Source organism: Kogia breviceps, chromosome 6 (genome assembly GCF_026419965.1).
Source record: "Kogia breviceps isolate mKogBre1 chromosome 6, mKogBre1 haplotype 1, whole genome shotgun sequence".
Lineage (NCBI taxonomy): Eukaryota > Metazoa > Chordata > Mammalia > Artiodactyla > Physeteridae > Kogia > Kogia breviceps.
Genome location: NC_081315.1, coordinates 112352823 through 112372859, shown reverse-complemented (window position 1 = coordinate 112372859; position 20037 = coordinate 112352823). Strand labels below are relative to the sequence as shown.

General features: G+C 36.2%; 1 protein-coding gene across 1 annotated transcript in view; it reads left to right on the top strand.

Annotated features, from left to right (window-relative positions):
• Window positions 1-20037, top strand: part of CENPE (centromere protein E) — a 76306-nt gene that overhangs the window by 38981 nt on the left and 17288 nt on the right. The window contains exons 27-41 of the mRNA XM_067036426.1: window positions 1-159; window positions 1064-1354; window positions 2596-2886; window positions 3036-3194; window positions 3445-3732; window positions 4164-4451; window positions 5023-5181; window positions 6544-6702; window positions 7598-7888; window positions 8765-8923; window positions 11726-11833; window positions 13803-14021; window positions 15655-15852; window positions 16523-16726; window positions 19036-19254. Of these exons, the coding sequence (XP_066892527.1) occupies window positions 1-159; window positions 1064-1354; window positions 2596-2886; window positions 3036-3194; window positions 3445-3732; window positions 4164-4451; window positions 5023-5181; window positions 6544-6702; window positions 7598-7888; window positions 8765-8923; window positions 11726-11833; window positions 13803-14021; window positions 15655-15852; window positions 16523-16726; window positions 19036-19254 (3192 nt within the window). The remainder of the gene's footprint in view (window positions 160-1063; window positions 1355-2595; window positions 2887-3035; window positions 3195-3444; window positions 3733-4163; window positions 4452-5022; window positions 5182-6543; window positions 6703-7597; window positions 7889-8764; window positions 8924-11725; window positions 11834-13802; window positions 14022-15654; window positions 15853-16522; window positions 16727-19035; window positions 19255-20037) is intronic.

Below are 20037 nucleotides of genomic sequence, written 5' to 3'. Positions count from 1 at the left end.
GGTCTAGAAACAAAAGAAGAACTAAAAGTGGCCCACATGCTTCTAAAAGAGCACCAAGAAACTGTTGAAGAACTAAGAAGAAACATTTGTGAGAAGACAGCTCAAATAATAAATATTCAGAAGAACTTAGAAAAAGCCAATACTGAATTGCAAGAAAAGGTTTGTCTTTTCTTCCTTTGCTCCTTGTCCCCTCTTCCTTTGTTTCTCTGAAAGAAAAATAAGCAATAGGTAGTGACTGAGTTAATGGTTCATTCATTTATTGGGTAGTATTTGTTGAGTGTCTAATGTAGCAGGTACAGTCCTGGATTATAGAAATAAAATGGGAACAAGGTGGACAAAATCTCTGTGATCATAGAACTTACTTTGTAGTGGAAAGAGGTTCTCAATAAATAAGCAATCCAATGGACAGGATAATTTTAGATAATAGCAAATGCTATGGAGAAAATGAAACATTGGGGTAACTGGACCAACCTATGTTAAAAGCCTACTATGTGCCAAGCATTAAGACTGTGGATATGAATAAGACATTGTTCTTTTTCCCCAATATAGGCATATAAAAAAAAATCTCTCAGTTCCAGTATGATAAATGCAGAAATACACTATGCAAAGCTACATGGTACCACTAGTGATCATAGAAAGGGGGAATCAATCTGTACACATAACAAATTTGTGAAGTAGCATTAGAATTCATCTGAGAATGGGGGCCATTCATTTATTGAGATATAATCTGCTCAATTCTGATTTTTCTCCTGTTGCATTTGGGAACTGGTATAGAAATGAAGCATGCAACTGACTGGATTGATAATTTGTTGGTAAAGTGTACTTTGGATGTAATCTGGAGAAAAAAATAATTATGACAGACTATTACTAGCAGAAAAGTCATGAACAATAGCTTGAGTAGGAATCAAGAGAAAATGAATAAGTAGGAGTTTGTGGTCTGTGGTAGGCCATGAAGGTTCAAAATCACTTTCATTGCTATGGAAAGTAGCCTCATCTTTTCCCTTTAAGAAATTATGATAACACTCTCTAGATAGTAACCTTGGTATTTTATGAATATCACAAGATCCCAGTGCTTCATGAGGAACAGGATCTACTTCCTAATGTGAAAGAAGTCAGTGATATTCAGGAAACAGTGGATGAACCAGAGCTATTGAAAGAACAATCCAAAACCAAGGATTCAAAAACACTGGCAAGTGTAGAAATGGAAAGTCTCAGGTTGACTGAAAAACTTCAAGAAAGTCACGAAGAAATAAAATCTCTCACTAAGGAAAGAGACGATCTTAAAATGACGAAAGAAGCACTTCAGGTTGAATGTGACCAACTGAAAGAAGAAATCAGAGAAACTTTGACTAAAGTAAGTTTCATCCTTTCCTCCAATTTTAATAAGTGTTTTATAAATAAGTCTTTGGGAAAGGGGGCATTTATAATGTTCCTACCAGTTTTCTTTAAATATCTCTTAATTATGAAGTGATTGGAAACAGAACAACTAAAAATTGCTCATACATACTAAGAAACTATGGAAAATGAGTTGTTTTCTTAAATATTCAAAATGATTTAGAAAAAGCAGTGTTAAATTACAGGAAAGGATAAAGTCAAAAACACTGTTTTCTTCCCTTGTTTAAACCTATTTCCGCAGCATCCCATAACGCGTTACCATCTTCCTCACTGATCCAGTCAGAAATCTGGGAATCATTCCTACTACTGTTCCTTCCTCCCCACTCACTCTATAATCCAAGAACCAAACCTTGTTGATTTTAAGGTGTGTGCCTGTGTGTGAAATCCTCCCACTCTTCTCTCCACATTGCTGCTACCCTCATCCAAGATCACAATTATTTCTCTCTGGCCTTGTGCAATAGCGGCCTACCTGGTCTCCCCATTCATATCATACTTCTCTAATTCATTCCCCTTTCTGAGCCCAAGTGATCTTTTCTTCTTAAAACCTTTTAATAACTTCTCATGGCTCTTGAAAGACATACCAGCGTGCTTCTTCCCATGACCTTTGAGACCCGCGATCCCAGACCTTGCTGGTTTCTAGCCCTGTTTCATCTCACTCTTCCTCCTGCTCATTGTGCTCCAGCAACTCTAGCCTGTTGCTCTTCTGCATCTCATGGCTTTCAGATGTTCTGGTCTCCCTTCCTGTAGTATTTCCATAGTCCTCTTTGCCTAACAGGTGCTCTCATCTTTTAGATCTCCACTGAAGCTTTCCATCCCCTAGGAAGCCCTTCCTAAGCACTCACAATAGGTTAGGTTTGCCACTGGTAGCCTGAAAGAACCCAGCACCTCTGTTTGGTAAGATCTGGTATAATATGTATCTTTCCTTCTAAAGTGTGTGAGTCTCAAAAAGGCAGATCATGTAAAGTGTCATTTCCCATTTCATCTCCAATCTCTAATAGGGTACTGACAACACAATGAGTACTCAATAAATGTGTTAAATATCTGAATAATGGAAGAGTGAGTGAGTGGAAATAGTGTTCTGTAAATGAGCTGTTGAATCCCTGACTTAATTGTTTTAGAAAGTATCCTTGTTTCTTTTCCCCTAAAAATAAAATTAAGTATTTCTGGATACCAACTGTATTGTTTTATGATCCTCTTAAGATTCAAGCATCTCAAGACAAACAGGAACAGTCCTTCAATAGGAAAGAAAAAGACGATGAGACTAAGAAAATAATGAGTGAGATGGAGCAATTGAAGGAGCAATTCAAAATCAAAGATTCAGCACTGCTAAGACTAGAAATGGAAAAGCTTGAGTGGTCTGAGCGACTTCAAGAAAGCCATGATGAAGTGAAATCTATAGCTAAGGAGAGAGATGACCTACAGAGGCTACAAGAAGTTCTTAAGTCTGAAAGGAACCAACTCCAAGAAAACATAAGAGAAATGGTAGCTAAAGTAGGTTTCATCCTTTTTCGTGTGTGTGTGCTTAGTATTCTGTGAGCAAATATCTTGGTAAAAACTAAACCTTTGGGGAAAGGAATTAGTTACAGTGTAATGGTTATAACGTTTTCATAAATTTCTTGCAATTTCCTTTAATAATGAAGCACCTAGAAACCAAAGAGGAACTTGAAGTTGCTCATTGTCACCTAAAAGAACAGGAGGAAACTATTGGTAAATTGAGAGTGGATCTTTCAGAGAGGGAAACTGAAATATCAAGCATTCAACAGGAATTGGAAACAACAAATGATGAATTACAGAAAAAGGTAAATTGGGAGTAAAGAAACAGTGGGAGAAAACTTAAGGGAGGTAGCTAACTGGATTACAAAGACTACTGTTTACCTCCTAAATTGTTTTAGAAATCATACTGGATTTTTTTCCTTAAAAAATATACATACACATATATATATATGTATATATATATATATATATATATATATATACATATATATATACATATGTGTGCACACATAAGTATATTTTTGGCTATTATCTTATTTTATTATTATTTTTAAGACCCAAGAGTTTCATGAGAAACAGAAACAATTTATTACCATAAAAGAAATCAGTGAAACTCGGGAAAAAATGAGTGAACTGGAACAGTTAAAGGAACATCTCAAAGCCAAAGATTCATCACTACAAAGAATAGAAAATGAGAGGCTCCAGTTGACTGAGAAACTTCAGGCAAGCCAAGAAGAAATTAAAACCATAATTAAAGAAAGAGATGATCTGGAAAGGGTGCAGGAAGTCCTTCAAAAGGAAAGAGACCAGCTCAAAGAAAACATTAAAGAAATTGTAGCTGAAGTAAGTTTCCCTCTTATAATGTTTTTGGATTTAAAAATAGTGTTAAAGTGATAATGATGATGTTCACTACTAAGTTTGATTAATTTTCCTCCAATCATAAAGGGACAGAAAATCAAAGAGGAACTAAAAGCTACTTACATTCTTCTGAAGGGGTGCCAAGGAACCATTAATACAAGGAATAGTTCAGAGAAGACAGATCAAGGAGCAAATATTCAGAGAGACTTAGAAATTTCAGATGCTGAATTACAGGCAAAGGTAGGTCTTGTTAAGTTGGAAAATGACATCTGATTATTGTGTTCATCATATCCCTTAAGGAAGAAAATAATACATACATTAGACTAAAACGTAAAGATGATTACCTTAATTTTACAGACAGTTCTTTTTCCTAAAATTTTCTGTCTATGTCATAACTTGTTTTATGATTTTCTCAGATTCAAGAACTTCAAGAAGAAGAACATCAACTTCTTAAGATGAAAGATGTCAGTGAGATGCAGGAAAAAATATATGAAATGGGAAACTTGAAGAAGCAACTTGAGGCCCAAAAGTCAACCCTGGAAAATACAGAATTGGAGAACATAAGGTTAACTCAGAGACTCCATGAAAATCTTGAAGAAATAAGATCTGTTACAAAAGAAAGAGATTACCTTAGGAGTGTGGAGGAGACTCTCAAAGTAGAGATAGATCAACTCCAGGAAAACCTAAGAGAAACCACAATTAGAGTGAGTTACCATCTTTCCCCCAACTAGTAAATATGACATCATGTCCTAAAAGAGCCATGGTTGATAGAGTTGGTGAGGTTGTAAAATTGGTCCAATCTTGGGGAAGGCTGGAGGGATGGATATATGATAATATCTTCCAACGTTTTCAATAAGTGTATGCATTGACCCAAAAAGTCCAGTTATTGCTGTTTATCCTGCACACGTTAGCACAACTGTGCAAAGATATTTGTACAAGTTGCAATAACAAAATAAAGCAAACCCCAAAACAGGAAAAATTCTAACTGTCCATTAGTAGAGACTGGTTGAATCAATACAGCACATTCAGGCCATGGAATACCAACCCACAGGTAAAGAACAAGATAAAGCTGATTTGGAATTATCCTAATAGAGAAAAGGTTTACGTTACAGAGTAGTGTATCTAGAATATATTGACATCTAAAAGTCATTTAGAGAATGAAAACTGGGAGGCCTAAGGAGAGAGGGGAATTTTTACTTCTTACCCTGTACCTTTCTACACACGGTTGAATTGTATTATTCTGAACGTATTATTTTTCTTTCTCCGATAATAAAGGACTTGGAAAAACAAGAGGAACTAAGAATTGCCCAAGTGAATCTGAAAGAGCACCAAGAAACTATCGATAAACTCAGAGGAATTGTTTCAGAGAAGACAGATGAAATATCAAATATTCAAAAGGCTTTAGAAAACACAAATACTGCCTTAAAAGCACAGGTATTTCTACTGATATCTAAGTAACTGAGAGTTTGAATCAAGTCTTTTGTGTTATGAAACAGGATATCAGTTAGCCTAATATACATAAAGACTTACCTATTCAATTTAGAAACTATTAGCTTTTTCTCTATATCTATCTATATCCTAACTTATTGTATGATTATCTCAAGATCCAAGAACTTCAGGAGAAGGAACATCAACTTCTTAAGGTAAAAAATGATCTCAGGGAAAATACATATCAAACAGAGCAGTTGAAGAAGCAATTAGAGGCCCAGAAATCAACCCTGGAAAGCATAGAAGCAGAGAAGTTAAGGTTGACTCAGAAACTTCAAGAAAACCTTGAAGAAATAAAATCTGTTACTAAGGAAAGAGATGACCTAAGAAGAATGGAGGGAACCCTCAAAATGGAGCAAGACCAGCTCAGTGAAATCCTCAGAGAAACAAAAGCTAAAGTAAGTTACACTCGTTCCTCTTCCCAGTGAGTTAATGTGATGTTTTCCCTACATCAATGAACCCTTCTTTGAAATGAGTGGTACTTTTGGTGAGAAGTAACAGGATACAACCTTTTAGGCAGGTAATTTGGTATTATTTTTGAAAATTTTAAATTCTGTAACCAGCATTTTCTTCATGGACTTTACCCTACATGTACACTTACTGAATTTTTAAGGTAAAGAAAAATATATATGTGTGTATATATTCATAACACACACACACACACACACACACATACCATAAGGTTGTTCATTATAGCAATTTGTGATAAAAAATAGGAAATAACCTAAATGTCTATCACAAGGAAACTGGGTAGATATAAGCAATATGTCAGGATACGTGCAACCCTTAAAAAAATGAAATAGGGCTTCCCTGGTGGCGCAGAGGTTGAGAGTCCGCCTGCCAATGCAGGGGACACGGGTTCGTGCCCCGGTCCAGGAAGATCCCACATGCCGCGGAGCGGCTGGGCCCGTGAGCCATGGCCACTGAGCCTGTGCGTCCGGAGCCTGTGCTCTGCAACGGGAGAGGCCACAGCAGTGAGAGGCCAGCGTACCACAAAAAAAAAGAAAAGAAAAAAAAGAAATAGATTTGAATGTTCTAATTTGGAAGCTCAAAATAACTCTTGGGGGAAAAGCAAGTTGTAGAACAGTATGTGTATAGCATGTTTACCTCTGAAAAATATGAGTACATTGTGGGGAGGTGAGGACAGGGGAAAGGGAAGCCGATAACTTTCTAACAACATCAAAGGTGTAGAGTAAGAAATAAGAAATGTATTATTTTTACTAAGAAAATGTATCACTTTCATTAAAAAGAAAATACTGGTTAACATTAAGCTGTGTCATTGTTTTTTAATTTTTTCTAATAATAAAGGACCTTGGAAAACAAGAAGAACTAAGAATTGCTCACGTGCATCTGAAAGAGCACCAGGAAATTATTGATAAACTCAGAAGGATTGTTTGTGAGAAGACAGAAGAAATATCAAATATGCAAATGGATTTAGGAAATTCAAATGCTAAATTACAAGAAAAGGTATTGAGGGGGTCATGGCGCATATATGTTTGGATACCTGATTTATTCCTAGAATAAAAAGTAATGCCTGGGCTTCCCTGGTGGCGCAGTGGTTGAGAGTACGCCTGCTGATGCAGGGGACACGGGTTCGTGCCCCGGTCTGGGAAGATCCCACATGCCATGGAGCAGCTAGGCCCGTGAGCCATGGCCGCTGAGCCTGCGCGTCCGGAGCCTGTGCTCCACAATGGGAGAGGCCACAGCAGTGAGAGGCCCGCATACCTCAAAAAAAAAAAAAACCAGTAATGCCTAAAATCCCTGAGGGATGTAAAATGCTTTAGCCACATTAGAAAACAGCTTGGTAGCTTTTACTAGCACTGAACTATATACCTGCCTGTGGCCCAGCATTTCCACTCCTTGGCTATGTACCTAAGAGAAGAAGGTTCACACTTCCACTTAAAGACATGCAAGAGTGTTCACAGCAACTTCAGTCATAATTGCAAAAAACTGAAAACAACCCAAATGCCTATCAACAGGAGACTGGATAAATACATTGTGATTTATAAGTTTAAAAGCAGGCAAACTGATCTGGGATGAAAGAGGTCAGAATAGTGGTTTGTTCTAGGAAGGGGCACATAGGAACCTTATGGTAAGGTAAGTAAATGTTCTGTATTAATTCTGAGTCATATTTTAATCTGAGTTTTAGTTACATAACTGTATACATATGTCAAGAATAGTTGAGCCATATACACATAAGATTAGTGTGTAGTTATATAAATTATACCCCCCAAAAAAATCCTGTATGGAATTACACAGAATATTAATGAGTGACATGGGAAAACTGTCTTAGTCAGCTTAGAAACTATTCTTTATCCTTCCCTAAGAAACCATCTAATCCTAACGTTACGATTATCTTAAGGTCCAAGAACTTAAAGCAAATGAACGTCAACTTTTTAAGTTAAAAGAAGAGGTTAGTGAGACACAGAAAAAAATGTGTGGCATAGAGCGACTGAAGAAAGAATTCAAGGCCCAAAGTTTAACTCTGGATAAAATAGAAATGGAGAACTTAAATTTGGCTCAGAAACTTCATGAAAACCTTGAAGAAACGAAATCTGTAATGAAAGAAAGAGATAACCTAAGGAGAGTAGAAGAGACTCTGAAACTGGAGAGAGACCTACTCAAGGCAGACCTGCAAGAAGCCATAGCTAGAGTGAGTTGTGCTCTTTCTTCCTGTCAAGTAAACATGTTTTTACTGCAAGAAGTTTGAAAGTAAGTGATACTGTTGGTGAAAATTTGAAACCTTTTAGGGAAGCAGTTTGACAATAGCATTTTAAAAATCAACATATACATTTGCTACAGCAGTTTTTTTTTTTTTTTTTTTGTTTTTTTTTTTTTTGTTTTTTTTTTTTTTTGTTTTTTTTTTTTTTTTTTTTTGCGGAATGCGGGCCTCTCGCTGTTGTGGCCTCTCCCGTTGCGGAGCACAGGCTCCGGACGCGCAGGCCCAGCGGCCATGGCTCACGGGCTTAGTTGCTCCGCGGCATGTGGGATCTTCCCGGACCAGGGCACGAACCCGTGTCTCCTGCATCGGCAGGCGGATTCTCAACCACTGCGCCACCAGGGAAGCCCGCTACAGCAGTTTTGTAGAAATTCATCCTACCAATATATTCACATATCTGGACAGAAATACAGCAGCATTCACTACAACATTGTTTGTGATGAACAAAATCAGAAACAATCCAAGTGTTTACCAGTAAGGCACTGGCTAAGTGGTGTTCATCTGTATAGTGGAAAACTAAGCATAAGAATGGGACACTCTTTGTGTGATACTGATTTAGAAAGATGTCCAAATGGTATGAAATTTGAAAAATAAGTGGCAGAGTTCAGCATGTGACAGGACTGTGATGGGTGAGGCTAGGGACAGGGATTTGGACTTTATATCCTTCTGTACTGTTCTAATTTGGGGGTGGCATGGAGGTTGTTTTTAACTATGAACATGTGTTTTTTAAGATTTTGTCTAACTAGTTCATTGTTAAGAAAAGGTAATGTGCCTTTATATCATATTTCTCAATTTCTTCTAATAACAAAGGATCTGGAAACACAAGAGCAACTAAAAATTGCCCATATGCATTTGAAAGAACACCAAGAAACTATTGATAAATTCAGAGAGAGAGTTTCAGAAAAGAGATCTCAGATTTCATATATTCAGACGGATTTAAATAAATCAAAAGACGAATTACCAAGAAAGGTATGTGTTGTTCTGTTCTTTGGGGGAATAACTGTGCCCAAAATTACTTACGGAATGAGAAAGAACATAGATACAGATATGTCAATATAGATATATATGTACATGTACTATACTATATGTACATATACATAGACACTATTTTCCTTTCTTTAAGGAATTCTGTTTGCATTCTAACTTGTCTTATAATTATGTCAAGATACCAGAACTTCAGAGAAAAGAGCTTCAACTTCTTAGAATGGAAGAAGATGTCAATAAAACTCATAAAAAAGTGAATGAAATGGAACAATTGAAGAAGCAATTTGAGGCCCAAAATGTATCTGTGCAAAATGTGGCAGTGGATAACTTACACTTGACCAAGAAACTGTATGAAAGCCTTGAAGAAATAAGAATTGTAGCTAAGGAAAGAGATGAGCTAAAGAGAATAAAAGAGTCTCTCAAAATGGAAAGAGACCAATTCAGAGAAACATAGAGAGAAATGATAGCTAGAGTGAGTTCAGAATCTTCCCCTATCTAGTAACTACTTATAAGAATCAAGCTTTCTTGGAAAGGGTAACAGTGTTTTGTTTTAAATTTCCTGGAAACGTCTACAAACAGTAAAGGTTAATGAGAGAAACTATTAATTATAATTTTTCACACAGATAGAAAATACAGTTTTAAAAGAAGCCAAAATGATGTTATTTTTTTTTTTTGGTAAGAACAATTTTTTTAATTGAAGTTTAGTTGATGTACAATATTATATGTTACAGGTATACAATATAGTGATCCACAATTTTTAAAGGTTATACTCCATTTATAGTTATTATAAAATATTGTCTATTCTCCATGTTGTGTAATATATCCGGTAGCTTATTTCATACATAATAGTTTGTACTTCTTAATCCCCTACCCCTATATTGTCCCTTCCCCCTTCCCTCTCCCCACTGGTAACCACTGGCTTGTCCTCTATATCTGTGAGTCTGCTTCTTTTTTGTTATATTCATTACTTTGTTATATATTTTAGATTCCACATGTAAGTGATATCATACAGTATTTGTCTTTCTCTGTCTGACTTATTTCACTTAGCATATTACCCTAGAAGTCCATCCATGTTGTTGCAAATGATAAATTTTCATTCTTTTCTATGGCTGAGTAGTATTCCATTGTGTATGTGTATGTGTGTGTGTATATATATATATATATATATATATATATATATATATATATATATATATATGTATATATACCATATCTTTATCTGTTCTTCTGTTGATGGACACGGGTTGCTTCAATATCTGGGCAATTGTAAATAATGCTGCTATAAACATTAGGGTGCATGTATCTTTTCGAATTAATGTTTTTGTTCTTCAGAAAATACCTTTTTTTTTTTAACTTTTTATTTTCTATTGGAGTATAGCCGATTAACAATGTTGTGATGCTTTCAGGTGCACAGCAAAGGGACTCAGCCATACGTGTGCATGTATCCATTCTCCCCCAAACTCCCCTCCCAGTTCTTTAGTTTTAAGAAAAAAATTGTTAAATAAAGCAGACTATTTTCTTCAGTGTAATTTTTTTTTTTAGTTTATTTATTTTTGGCTGCATTGGGTCTTCATTGCTGCACACGGGCCCTCTCTAGTTGTGGCGAGTGGAGACTACTCTTTGTTGCATGCGTGGTCTTCTCATCGCGGTGGCTTCTCATTCCAGAGCACAGGCTCTAGGTGCGCGGGCCTCAGCAGTTGTGGCTCACGGGCTCTAGAGCGCAGGCTCAGTAGCTGTGGCGCAGCGGGCTTAGTTGCTCTGCGGCATGTGGGATCCTCCCGGACCAGGGATTGAACCCGTGTCCCCTGTATTGGCAGGCGGATTCTCAACCACTGTGCCACCAGGGAAGCCCCTTCAGTGTAATTTTTAAAAGCGTTTTTAAACCAGGAAATAACCTTATTCTCAGTGGAGAAGTATTTGTAAAAGATTAAATATTCCATTTCTCGACCTCTACACGATAGAGTTTTAAACATAGGCTCTTGTTAGTGAAGTTAGAAGGAAGAAAAGCAAGATGAGTATAAAAAAGGAAGTTCTACTAATATGTCTATTTATAGATATTCAGAATCACATATCTTAACTGAACTGAATCCCTCTATAGAATTCAGACAAATAAGAAATTGTATGAAATCTATAAAAATCTTATTTTCATATTTCATTCTCATGTTCATCATTATCTCATAGTAAAGAAATAATAAAATGGAAAACAATACCATTTGTAATCTCAGTAGAAATTTCAGACAGTTGGAAATCATCTTTATATGGGCTCTAACTAAATTTATAGACTTAATTCATTCAACAAATATTTATTGAACAATGTTTTATTTTGTACTTTTAATCAGAAATATAAAATATAAACAGGATATGAGTTTTCTGTTCCAAGGTGCTGGAAAGAATATATGAACAGGGCTTGGAACACCATAGGTAGTATACTTGGTTTTGCTAGCATATATGAGTTGGCAGCAGTGATTCTAAGACAGAGATTTGGAAGAGTAGGAACCAGAGATATATCTAAAATCCAATTTGCAACTATAGACAGTAAAGCAACAAATCCTATCTTCAAAAAATATGTGGTTTTCCCACCTTTTCCAATGAGTTGAGGTCACTCAGCATAAGACTTAGTGTTACTGTTATTCATTTTCTGAGCATTTTTAACATTGCTTTTGAGTTACGTGTGTGATATTTAATTCCATTATTGAAAAGATATAAAAATGTAATCGAAGTATATGATTAGACATTATATGTTAATATAGTTACAGCTGAAGCCTTGCTTATTTCTTTGTATCAAAGCAGAATCAACAGAACCACGAAGAGGTAGTAAAATATGAAAAAAAATTACTGTGTGATGGAAACCAACACCTTATAGAAAGCCTGAGAGAAAAGTGCTTCAGGATAAAAGTGAGTGCTATCCTGTTAATATTACAAATGATGATTTGTAATACCCTTCCAAAGACCTAATGTGGAATGAATAGATAATGCTCAATAGTTTTCTAAACTTTATCATCTAGTACAAGTATGTATATGTGTACATATATACGTGCATACACCACACACAGAAAACAGAGGAGTTTGTGATTTTAAGGCCTCACTGGAAAGGTGATGTTTGAGCAAATACCTGAAAAAGGTAAAGGATCAAGCCACACACATATACAGGGAAACAGCAGTATAAGCAGAGGGAACAGCAAGTAGAAAGCTTCTGAGACAGAAGCCTGCCTGGTGGGTCCCAGGAACGTCAAGAAGGAGGATAGCCAGTGAGAAGTGAGGTCAGGAGTTAATGGGGAAGAGGCAGGCTGTGGGGCCCTAAGCGGACCTTGGGTTTTACTGTAAGATGGAGAATCCCTTGGACAATTTTGAGTACAGAGAGACATGATCTGAGTTACATTTTAAAGAAATGTTATTGAACATGAGTGGAAGCAGGAGGACCATTTGAAAGACTAACTTCAGAAATCCAGCCAAAGGTGATGGTGGCTCAGCCCAAAGAGGTAGCAGCGGAACTGGTGAGAAGTGTTCGGATTCTGAATACATACTGAGGGTAAAGCAAACAGGATTTACTCTCACCCCTATTAGAACGCAAAGTCCCTAAAAACTTTTTTGTGTTGGTTATGGCTATATGACTTAGAAAAATTCCTGACAGAAATCAGCATTCAGTATGTATTTCTTAAAAGTACAAGTGAATGACTATACAGTGCTGCTCCATACCATAATGTGATTCATTCTAAGACTAAGAGAAGAATCCCCGCTCCAACATCCCACATTAATGAACATCTGTCTAGCTTTTCCTTAAATTATAAAAAAGAGAGCTCGTTGTTGTCAGAAGCCCCTTCTATAATTTAACACCCTGAAGTAAACATGTTATTTATTACATGACTGTAGCAACTTGCACTTAATGTGTTCTTCCACCTGTACTCTGACCAAGGGGTAACTTGCCTAGCCTCTCATCATTTGTGTTGATGGGCCTAGGCTCATTGAGTGTCTTGCACATGCAGGCACTGTACTGGGTGCTTTACCTCATAAGATGGGTTTTATTGTTCCATTTATAAACAAACAAACTGAGGCTCAGGTAGGAAGTTTAGTGGTTACCCAAGGTCACATAGGTAGTAAATTAGTAGAATCAGGGTTTGAAACCAGGTCTGACAAAGTAAAACTTGGGCATAGAAACATTTTTACAAATATAATTTTATTTCCTTTAAACTATAATGTCTATATATTTTGTAGATTGCATAGATATAGATATTATTTAATATCTGATCCCCTAGAAAACTTTGTGGCAATTACTGTGGTCTTATTTTGTAGTGGTGAAAACGACTCAATGTTTCCCCAATCAGCAAGTGGCAGAGCTAGAATCTGAACTCAAACTCTGATAAAAGGTTAGAAAACTTGGATTCTAGGCAGATAATTGAAACGTGTGAAGAGGCTCCACCAAGTTGACATATAACTAGTTTGATTCTTAGTCACCTATCTGCTCACTTACACTGCCTTCTGTAGATAGAAGCCAGCATTCAGCCTTGAGCTACAATACATACTAGATTGAACTCACTCACATTTCTCTTCAGACTTTGTAAATAAATGCTCCTTCAAATCATGGATTTTCAAAAGACCAAAAGAAAATGCAGCAAAATGATAACAATGGTTGCTTCTGGTTTTCTTTGTTATATTTGTTTAAATTCTTTTACATTTCCACAATAATCTCTATAATCCAAAATCAACAATAAGAGTTCACTTTTGTTTATAAACACAAAGGTCGTAATTTATTTTTCTCCTACAAAACGTATTAAAGGATTAAGTTTTGTTGCAATTCTAGGGCTGAGACTATTTCTTGTTAAATTAGAATGAATTGGTAAATTGAATAAATTCTAATGTTCTTTAGGAGCTTCTTAAGAGATACTCAGAGATGGATAATCATTATGAGTGCTTAAATAGATTGTCTCATGACTTGAAGAAGGAAATCGAAACACAAAAAGAGCTTTCAATTAGAGTAAAAGCAAACCTCTCACTTCCATGTCCACAAAGCAAGCAAATTCAAAAACTTCTCACTGCAAACCAAAGGTGTTCCATGGAATTTCATAGAGTCATGAAGAAACTTCAGGTACCATCTTTTTTAGTAATATCTCTGTAAATATCACTATAAATTTCCATTACAAACTTTAGTGTTTAAGTCCTGCTTTGAGAGTTGACATATTTGTTATTTAGTGTATTTACTACTGAATTAAAGATCATGTGGGTCTAAGAACAGTGCGTGCAAGATCCTCAATGCACCTAGGACCTGTTTATTCAACAAAACCTGAGCTTTGCCTATGGGCCTAGACACTGTCCAGGTGTTCAGGAGACAAGTATGAATAACATCTCAAGGATCTCATAGGGAGTTAGGCAGACATATAAACAGGTAATAAGTGTAGTGATAGAAGTACGTTTAGATTATATGACATACCAGATAAAAAGTTAAAGAAGATAAGACTGTAGTAGAAGACAGACTCAAACGATAAAGCTTAGAGTTCATTTTGTAAATGAGGCAGAGCCATTGGACAGTTATTTTAAGGTGGTGGCTATAGCATGATCAGATTATCATTTTCGATACTTCACTGCAGACAAAGAAGAAATGAGTTTGTGGAGGATAAGTCTAGTGGCAGAGAGAAGAGATAAGAGACAGTTACAGTGGTCCAGATGAGCTATTGTGAGCGACTCTACTGCTAGGGAAGGATTCATAGGAATGGAGAGGACAGACGAGATTAAAGAAACATCTGGCAGCTTAACATAGTAGTTCGTGTGATTGGTGGTGGAGGTATGGGAGAGACGTTTAGATTTGAGTCCCAGGATTTGGGCTTAGCCAGGTTTGGGGAGAGTGGTACCATTAACTGAGATAGAGAGGAAAAAGAGATTAGGTGTTTAGTTTGAGATGTTTTGAGGTAGAGACAGATACCCAAGACAGAACGTCTAAGAAGGGAGACCAAGCAGGCATTTAGTCGAGAGTCTGAGGCTTGTCAGGAGAAAAGTCAGGACTAAAGATAAAGATTTGGGATTCATATAGGTGGTAGATTACACAACATGTGTAAGGTAGCCCAGGAAACGTAATAGAGGGATAAGAGTTTGGAGATAAGTTCAGATAAGATCCAAACTCCAGAAAAGATAGTTCTCCAAGAGACAGTAGCAGAAAAGAGCAACTCATGGGTTCAAGGTTAGAAAAGTCAAAGTGACAGAAAAGAACCAAGCAACAGTGCTATTACTTAAGTCAGTGGAGGAGAGTACATCAAAGATGAAGTAGTCAAGAGTGGCAGATGCTTCGGTCACCTAGAATGTGGACTGAAGAGATCTCCTCAATTTGTTGATAATAGAGCTCACTCAGAGCAGTTTTAGTTGAGTAGTTAAGGAAAACGCCAAATTATAAGAGTTAAGGAATGGTGGATGTTAAGGAAGTAGGGAGCTGGTATCTGCCCTTCCTAGGTTAAATTGCCCCTTACGCCCTGATATTCTTCCACAAACCCTGGCAATCAGATATCCAGAACGTATTGAGGAGATCCGTGAAGCAAATGGCATTCAAATTATTGTCACCTTAAAGCCAAGAGAAAATTGGGGATAGAGAGAGGCTCTTTCCTTCTCCCTCACTTACCAAAGGATATAGATAATAAGAGATGCCATCCTGCCTCATAGTCTCAGGGGTTTAAAACTTCATCTAAATGTGGTACAAGTTTCATTTCCCAATTTGTTTAATGTTTTTCTGCAAGTATGTGTTAAGCCATGTTACAAAGATAAAGGAAGAACAACATGAATCTATCAATAAACTTGAAGTGGCTTTTATTGATGAAGTGGAAAAGCAAAATGAACTGCTAATTAAAATACAGCACCTTCAACGAGATTATGATGTACCACCCAAAGAATTAAGGGACCTCAAATTGAGCCAGAGTATGGATCTGCATATTGAGGTACAATTTGTTTAAAAGGGGTTTAATTAGATTTCAAGCCTTTTTATCAAGTAGAAGAGTACCTTTTCATATGTTTACAGTCATTTTTATTTACCAAAAATTAAAAATCAGTTGCAGAATGACAGCTGGCCAGATGTAAAGAGTGCCAAATAATAGTCTAGCCTCCTTTCAGAACCCCAAAGATACAGAAAATAGATGTAATATCATCAAGTGGGAATTCATGGAACCCCAGAATAAGTTTCCGAATGCCTTCTAAAACTTCCTAGATCTGTGACTGGGAGTCAGAAACATTTTTATTACAACAACTCTGCATGAAGTGTCCTGCTCCCTCTCAGCAGTATGAGGCTGGCAGTCAATTCCCAAAACCATGTACAGCCTGTTTTATGCACAGAAAACTACAACCAGAAACAATTCATATTTTGTGATTATTAGTCACAGTTTTATAGTTTGGAGGGATTTTAATTCTAACATGCAGATTTGTAGATGTGCCTCCATTATAGCCTATACACCAAAATTTTATTATCAAATAACTAAAGTTTTAAATTAGAATTATATTTACAGTACTTTAAAATATTAAGAATAAGAGTTCAATAAGGTGTTTTCCCCTTTTTATGATACTTAGATTAAAACTTTTCTAATGTTCATGTGATTCAATGCTTATTTTTCTCAGGAAATTCTCAAGGATTTTTCAGAAAGTGATTGCCATAGCATAGAGACTGAATTTCAGCAAGTACTAAGTAACAGAAAAGAAATGACCCAGTTTTTGGAAGAGTGGTTGAATGCTCATTTTGATATAGAAAAGCTTAAAAATGGCATCCAGAAAGAAACTGATAGTATTTTTCAAGTGAATAACTTCTATAATAACAAAATAATTGTAAGTAGTAATTTTCTTGTGCTACGTCATTCTTTTTGTCATTCTCTGCTTTAATTTTTATACCTCATTTGTAAAAAGACTTAGAGCAACTTAATTTTAAGTATTTTCTTAAAATGTATTTGTATATGCTTGGTGGAAAAAAATTGACTGTGTAAAACATCTTCTGCCTCTAATGTATTATGCTTCCTTAGGATAATTAAATATATATTTATACGTGTAAAGAACATAACAAAATCTTGGTGTGTAGTAATCAGTTTGTTACACGCAGATTTGGAACCTGTGGAATCTGGAATCCTCTTGCGATTCTCCTCTTTTCTCACCTCTCACTGCTTCTGTAGGAATTGAGCCTTTTCCCCAGGTAGTCTCAGACAAGGTGAGACGTGAGCCTGTTTCAGGGCTACAGGCAGCGACTGTAGGAAAGCCCTGGACGAGCCTAGCCAGCCGCTTCATTAATCAGGCCTCACATGCTTTTTGTCTCAGCGGTGTCACTGTCACGTGCCCTGATCCTTTAACTTTGATGTTCAGAAATGTGGTTTGTCATCATTGTTCCCAAGGGGATCAGCCAGACAGATTCATAAGAACCAACATTGCTTATGACCAGTTTATTAATTTGTTTTACTTTCCACTGCTCAGAATATTCATTCTACTTTCTGAAGTAATCCCTATCTCATATACCTAGTAAAATACGCAGTAATCAGAAAGTTGCTTGTTATTATATGTAATTGGAACAAAGGGACCTGGATTAATATTACAGATTTTTTTTTTTTTTTTTTTTTTTGGTGTTACATGGGCCTCTCACTGCTGTGTCCTCTCCCGTTGCGGAGCACGGGCTCCGGACGCGCAGGCCCAGCGGCCACGGCTTACGGGCCCAGCCGCTCCGCGGCACGTGGGTTCCTCCCGGACCGGGGCACAAACCCGTGTTCTCTGCATTGGCAGGCGGATTCTCAACCACTGCGCCACCAGGGAAGCCCTACAGCTCTTAATATTGGTTTTATATTCCTATGTTTGGGTAGTTATTTCCAGACAAAAATTTTAACTTCATCTGGAAACTAAAATCACATTGAAATATAATGTTTTTTAAAAAATGTTTTCCTGTGGCTGGATTGTTCATCCATTTGTTGAATACCCCAAGCAAAATAGTAAATGAGCTGTTTAAAAAAAAGAAAAAAAGAAAGTCCACAGTCAATGGAGAAAAGCACAACTGATGTTTGGATAAGTTAATTTCCATATAATTCCGTGTTGTTCTGTAATGTTGAGGGCCCAATTGTGATTAGGAAGTAGAGATTCCTTCAACAAGGTCCTACTGTTTAGCACAGGGAACTATACTCAATATTTTGTAATAACCTATAAGGGAAAAGAATATGAAAAAAAAGATACATATGTATGTATAAGTGAATCACTTTGCTGTACACCTGAAACTAACACAACATTGTAAATCAATTATACTTCAATAAAAAGGAAAAGAAAAGAAAGTAGGGATTCCTGCTGTGGGGCTGAGCATGGATCAGCATGGATATGTGGCTTCTTCCAGCACCCTGAAATAAGGAACTGGTAATTCTGTATGGTGGGAGGTCCACAGTCTAGAGCTGTGGAGGGTCCAGGATGCCAGCAAGAACACAACTAATTTAGGATCCAAGTCTGACAGAATTGCCATAAAACCACAAAGAAATTTATAGGTAAGACCAATAAGGCATCCATGATGAGAGCAAAAAAGTACATCCCTTAGGAATTAGGAAGTAAAAAGATAATATGAGTAATTTCAGAGTTAGTTAGGCTTTGATGTAAAAGAAGACTTTGGTTGATCATTATTCCCTGCACAGAAATACAAGGTTTTCAGATTAATTACCAAAAGTCAGTGAATGATTTTCCCTGGAACCACTGAGGTTTGGAATGAAAATCGCTTGTTGTGAAGTTTATTGGTTATGCTCTGCTATTAGATGTCAGTTAATGTTTATATATGACATGATATGTGTCATAACATACATAATAACTTTAACCTGCACAATTCTTCAGATTCTTCTTCATACATTAGTACTGATCTAATAAGGTAAGATTATCATCTTGCAAATCAATACGAATGCTCTCCAGCCTTTATTCTTTTATTCTCATCACCAACATCCAACATTGTTAGAAATTTCAGGAACTGATGCAAACCACAAAGAATGTTCACATTCTTCTAAAGTGCTATTCTGGAATATTCTGAATAATTTCACCATATGCCTTGTCCTAGAAATCTATTATTTTCATAGTGGGTTTTTTTTTAATGTAATTCATCTTAGAACTATAATGGTATTTTTACTATCCAATAGGCTATAATGAATGAATCAACAGAATTCGAAGAAAGAAATGCCACCATAGCCAAAGAATGGGAACATGATCTGAAATCAATTAAAGAGAACAATGAAAAACTGTTTAAAAACTACCAAACTTTGAAGCTCTCCCTGACCTCTGGTGCCCTTGTTAATCCTACTACACAAGACAATAAGAATCTTCATGTTACATCAAGAACTACACAACAAGCCACAGAGGTATGTACTTTCTTATGTTTTTCAATTTGCAGCTTCATCAAAGACTTAAAAATGAATTTAACAGCTTACATAACATTTATATATAACATGTCTTATATAACATTTCAGAGCAAAATTATAGTATTGAATGTGTTAAGGAACGTGGACCATCTTTGTGTCCGTGTGATGGGCTTGTTTTTTAAATATAGTTCTATCGTGGCTATCACTCAACTAATTATGAAGCTAGACATTATATAAGAACTTCCCTTTGGATTATAAAACAGAAGTAACTCATAGCCTAATTTGATTACTAGATACAGACACTTAAAGTATTATTACCATACAGTGTAAGTTTCCTAAATCATGTGACTTTCTATTAAAATATAATCTGTGTCTGTATACAGAACTAGTTGAGGGGGAAAGAGCAATTTAGTTTTTCTCTAATTATCATCAGTGTCCTTCATACTGGTTAATGTTATAATCAGGATCAAAATGGAACAGGCCAAAAATATAACAGATTTCTTAAGCAGATTAACCTGTATCCAAGAATCAGTATGTTATTTGAATAATTCAATTACTTTATTAACTACCCTTACGTGGGACTCTGTAAAGCGAACATGCTATTTTATTTTGTTAGCACACAAAGTGACTTAGTAGGGCACCCAAGAATGTATATAACTTATGCACCTATATAACTTATAACTTATCATTTTTACCAAAATAAATACTTATAATAAAACATCAACCACTAGTTTAATCATTACTAGTGGAAACTAGAAGGTCACTAGTATACAATTGATTGAT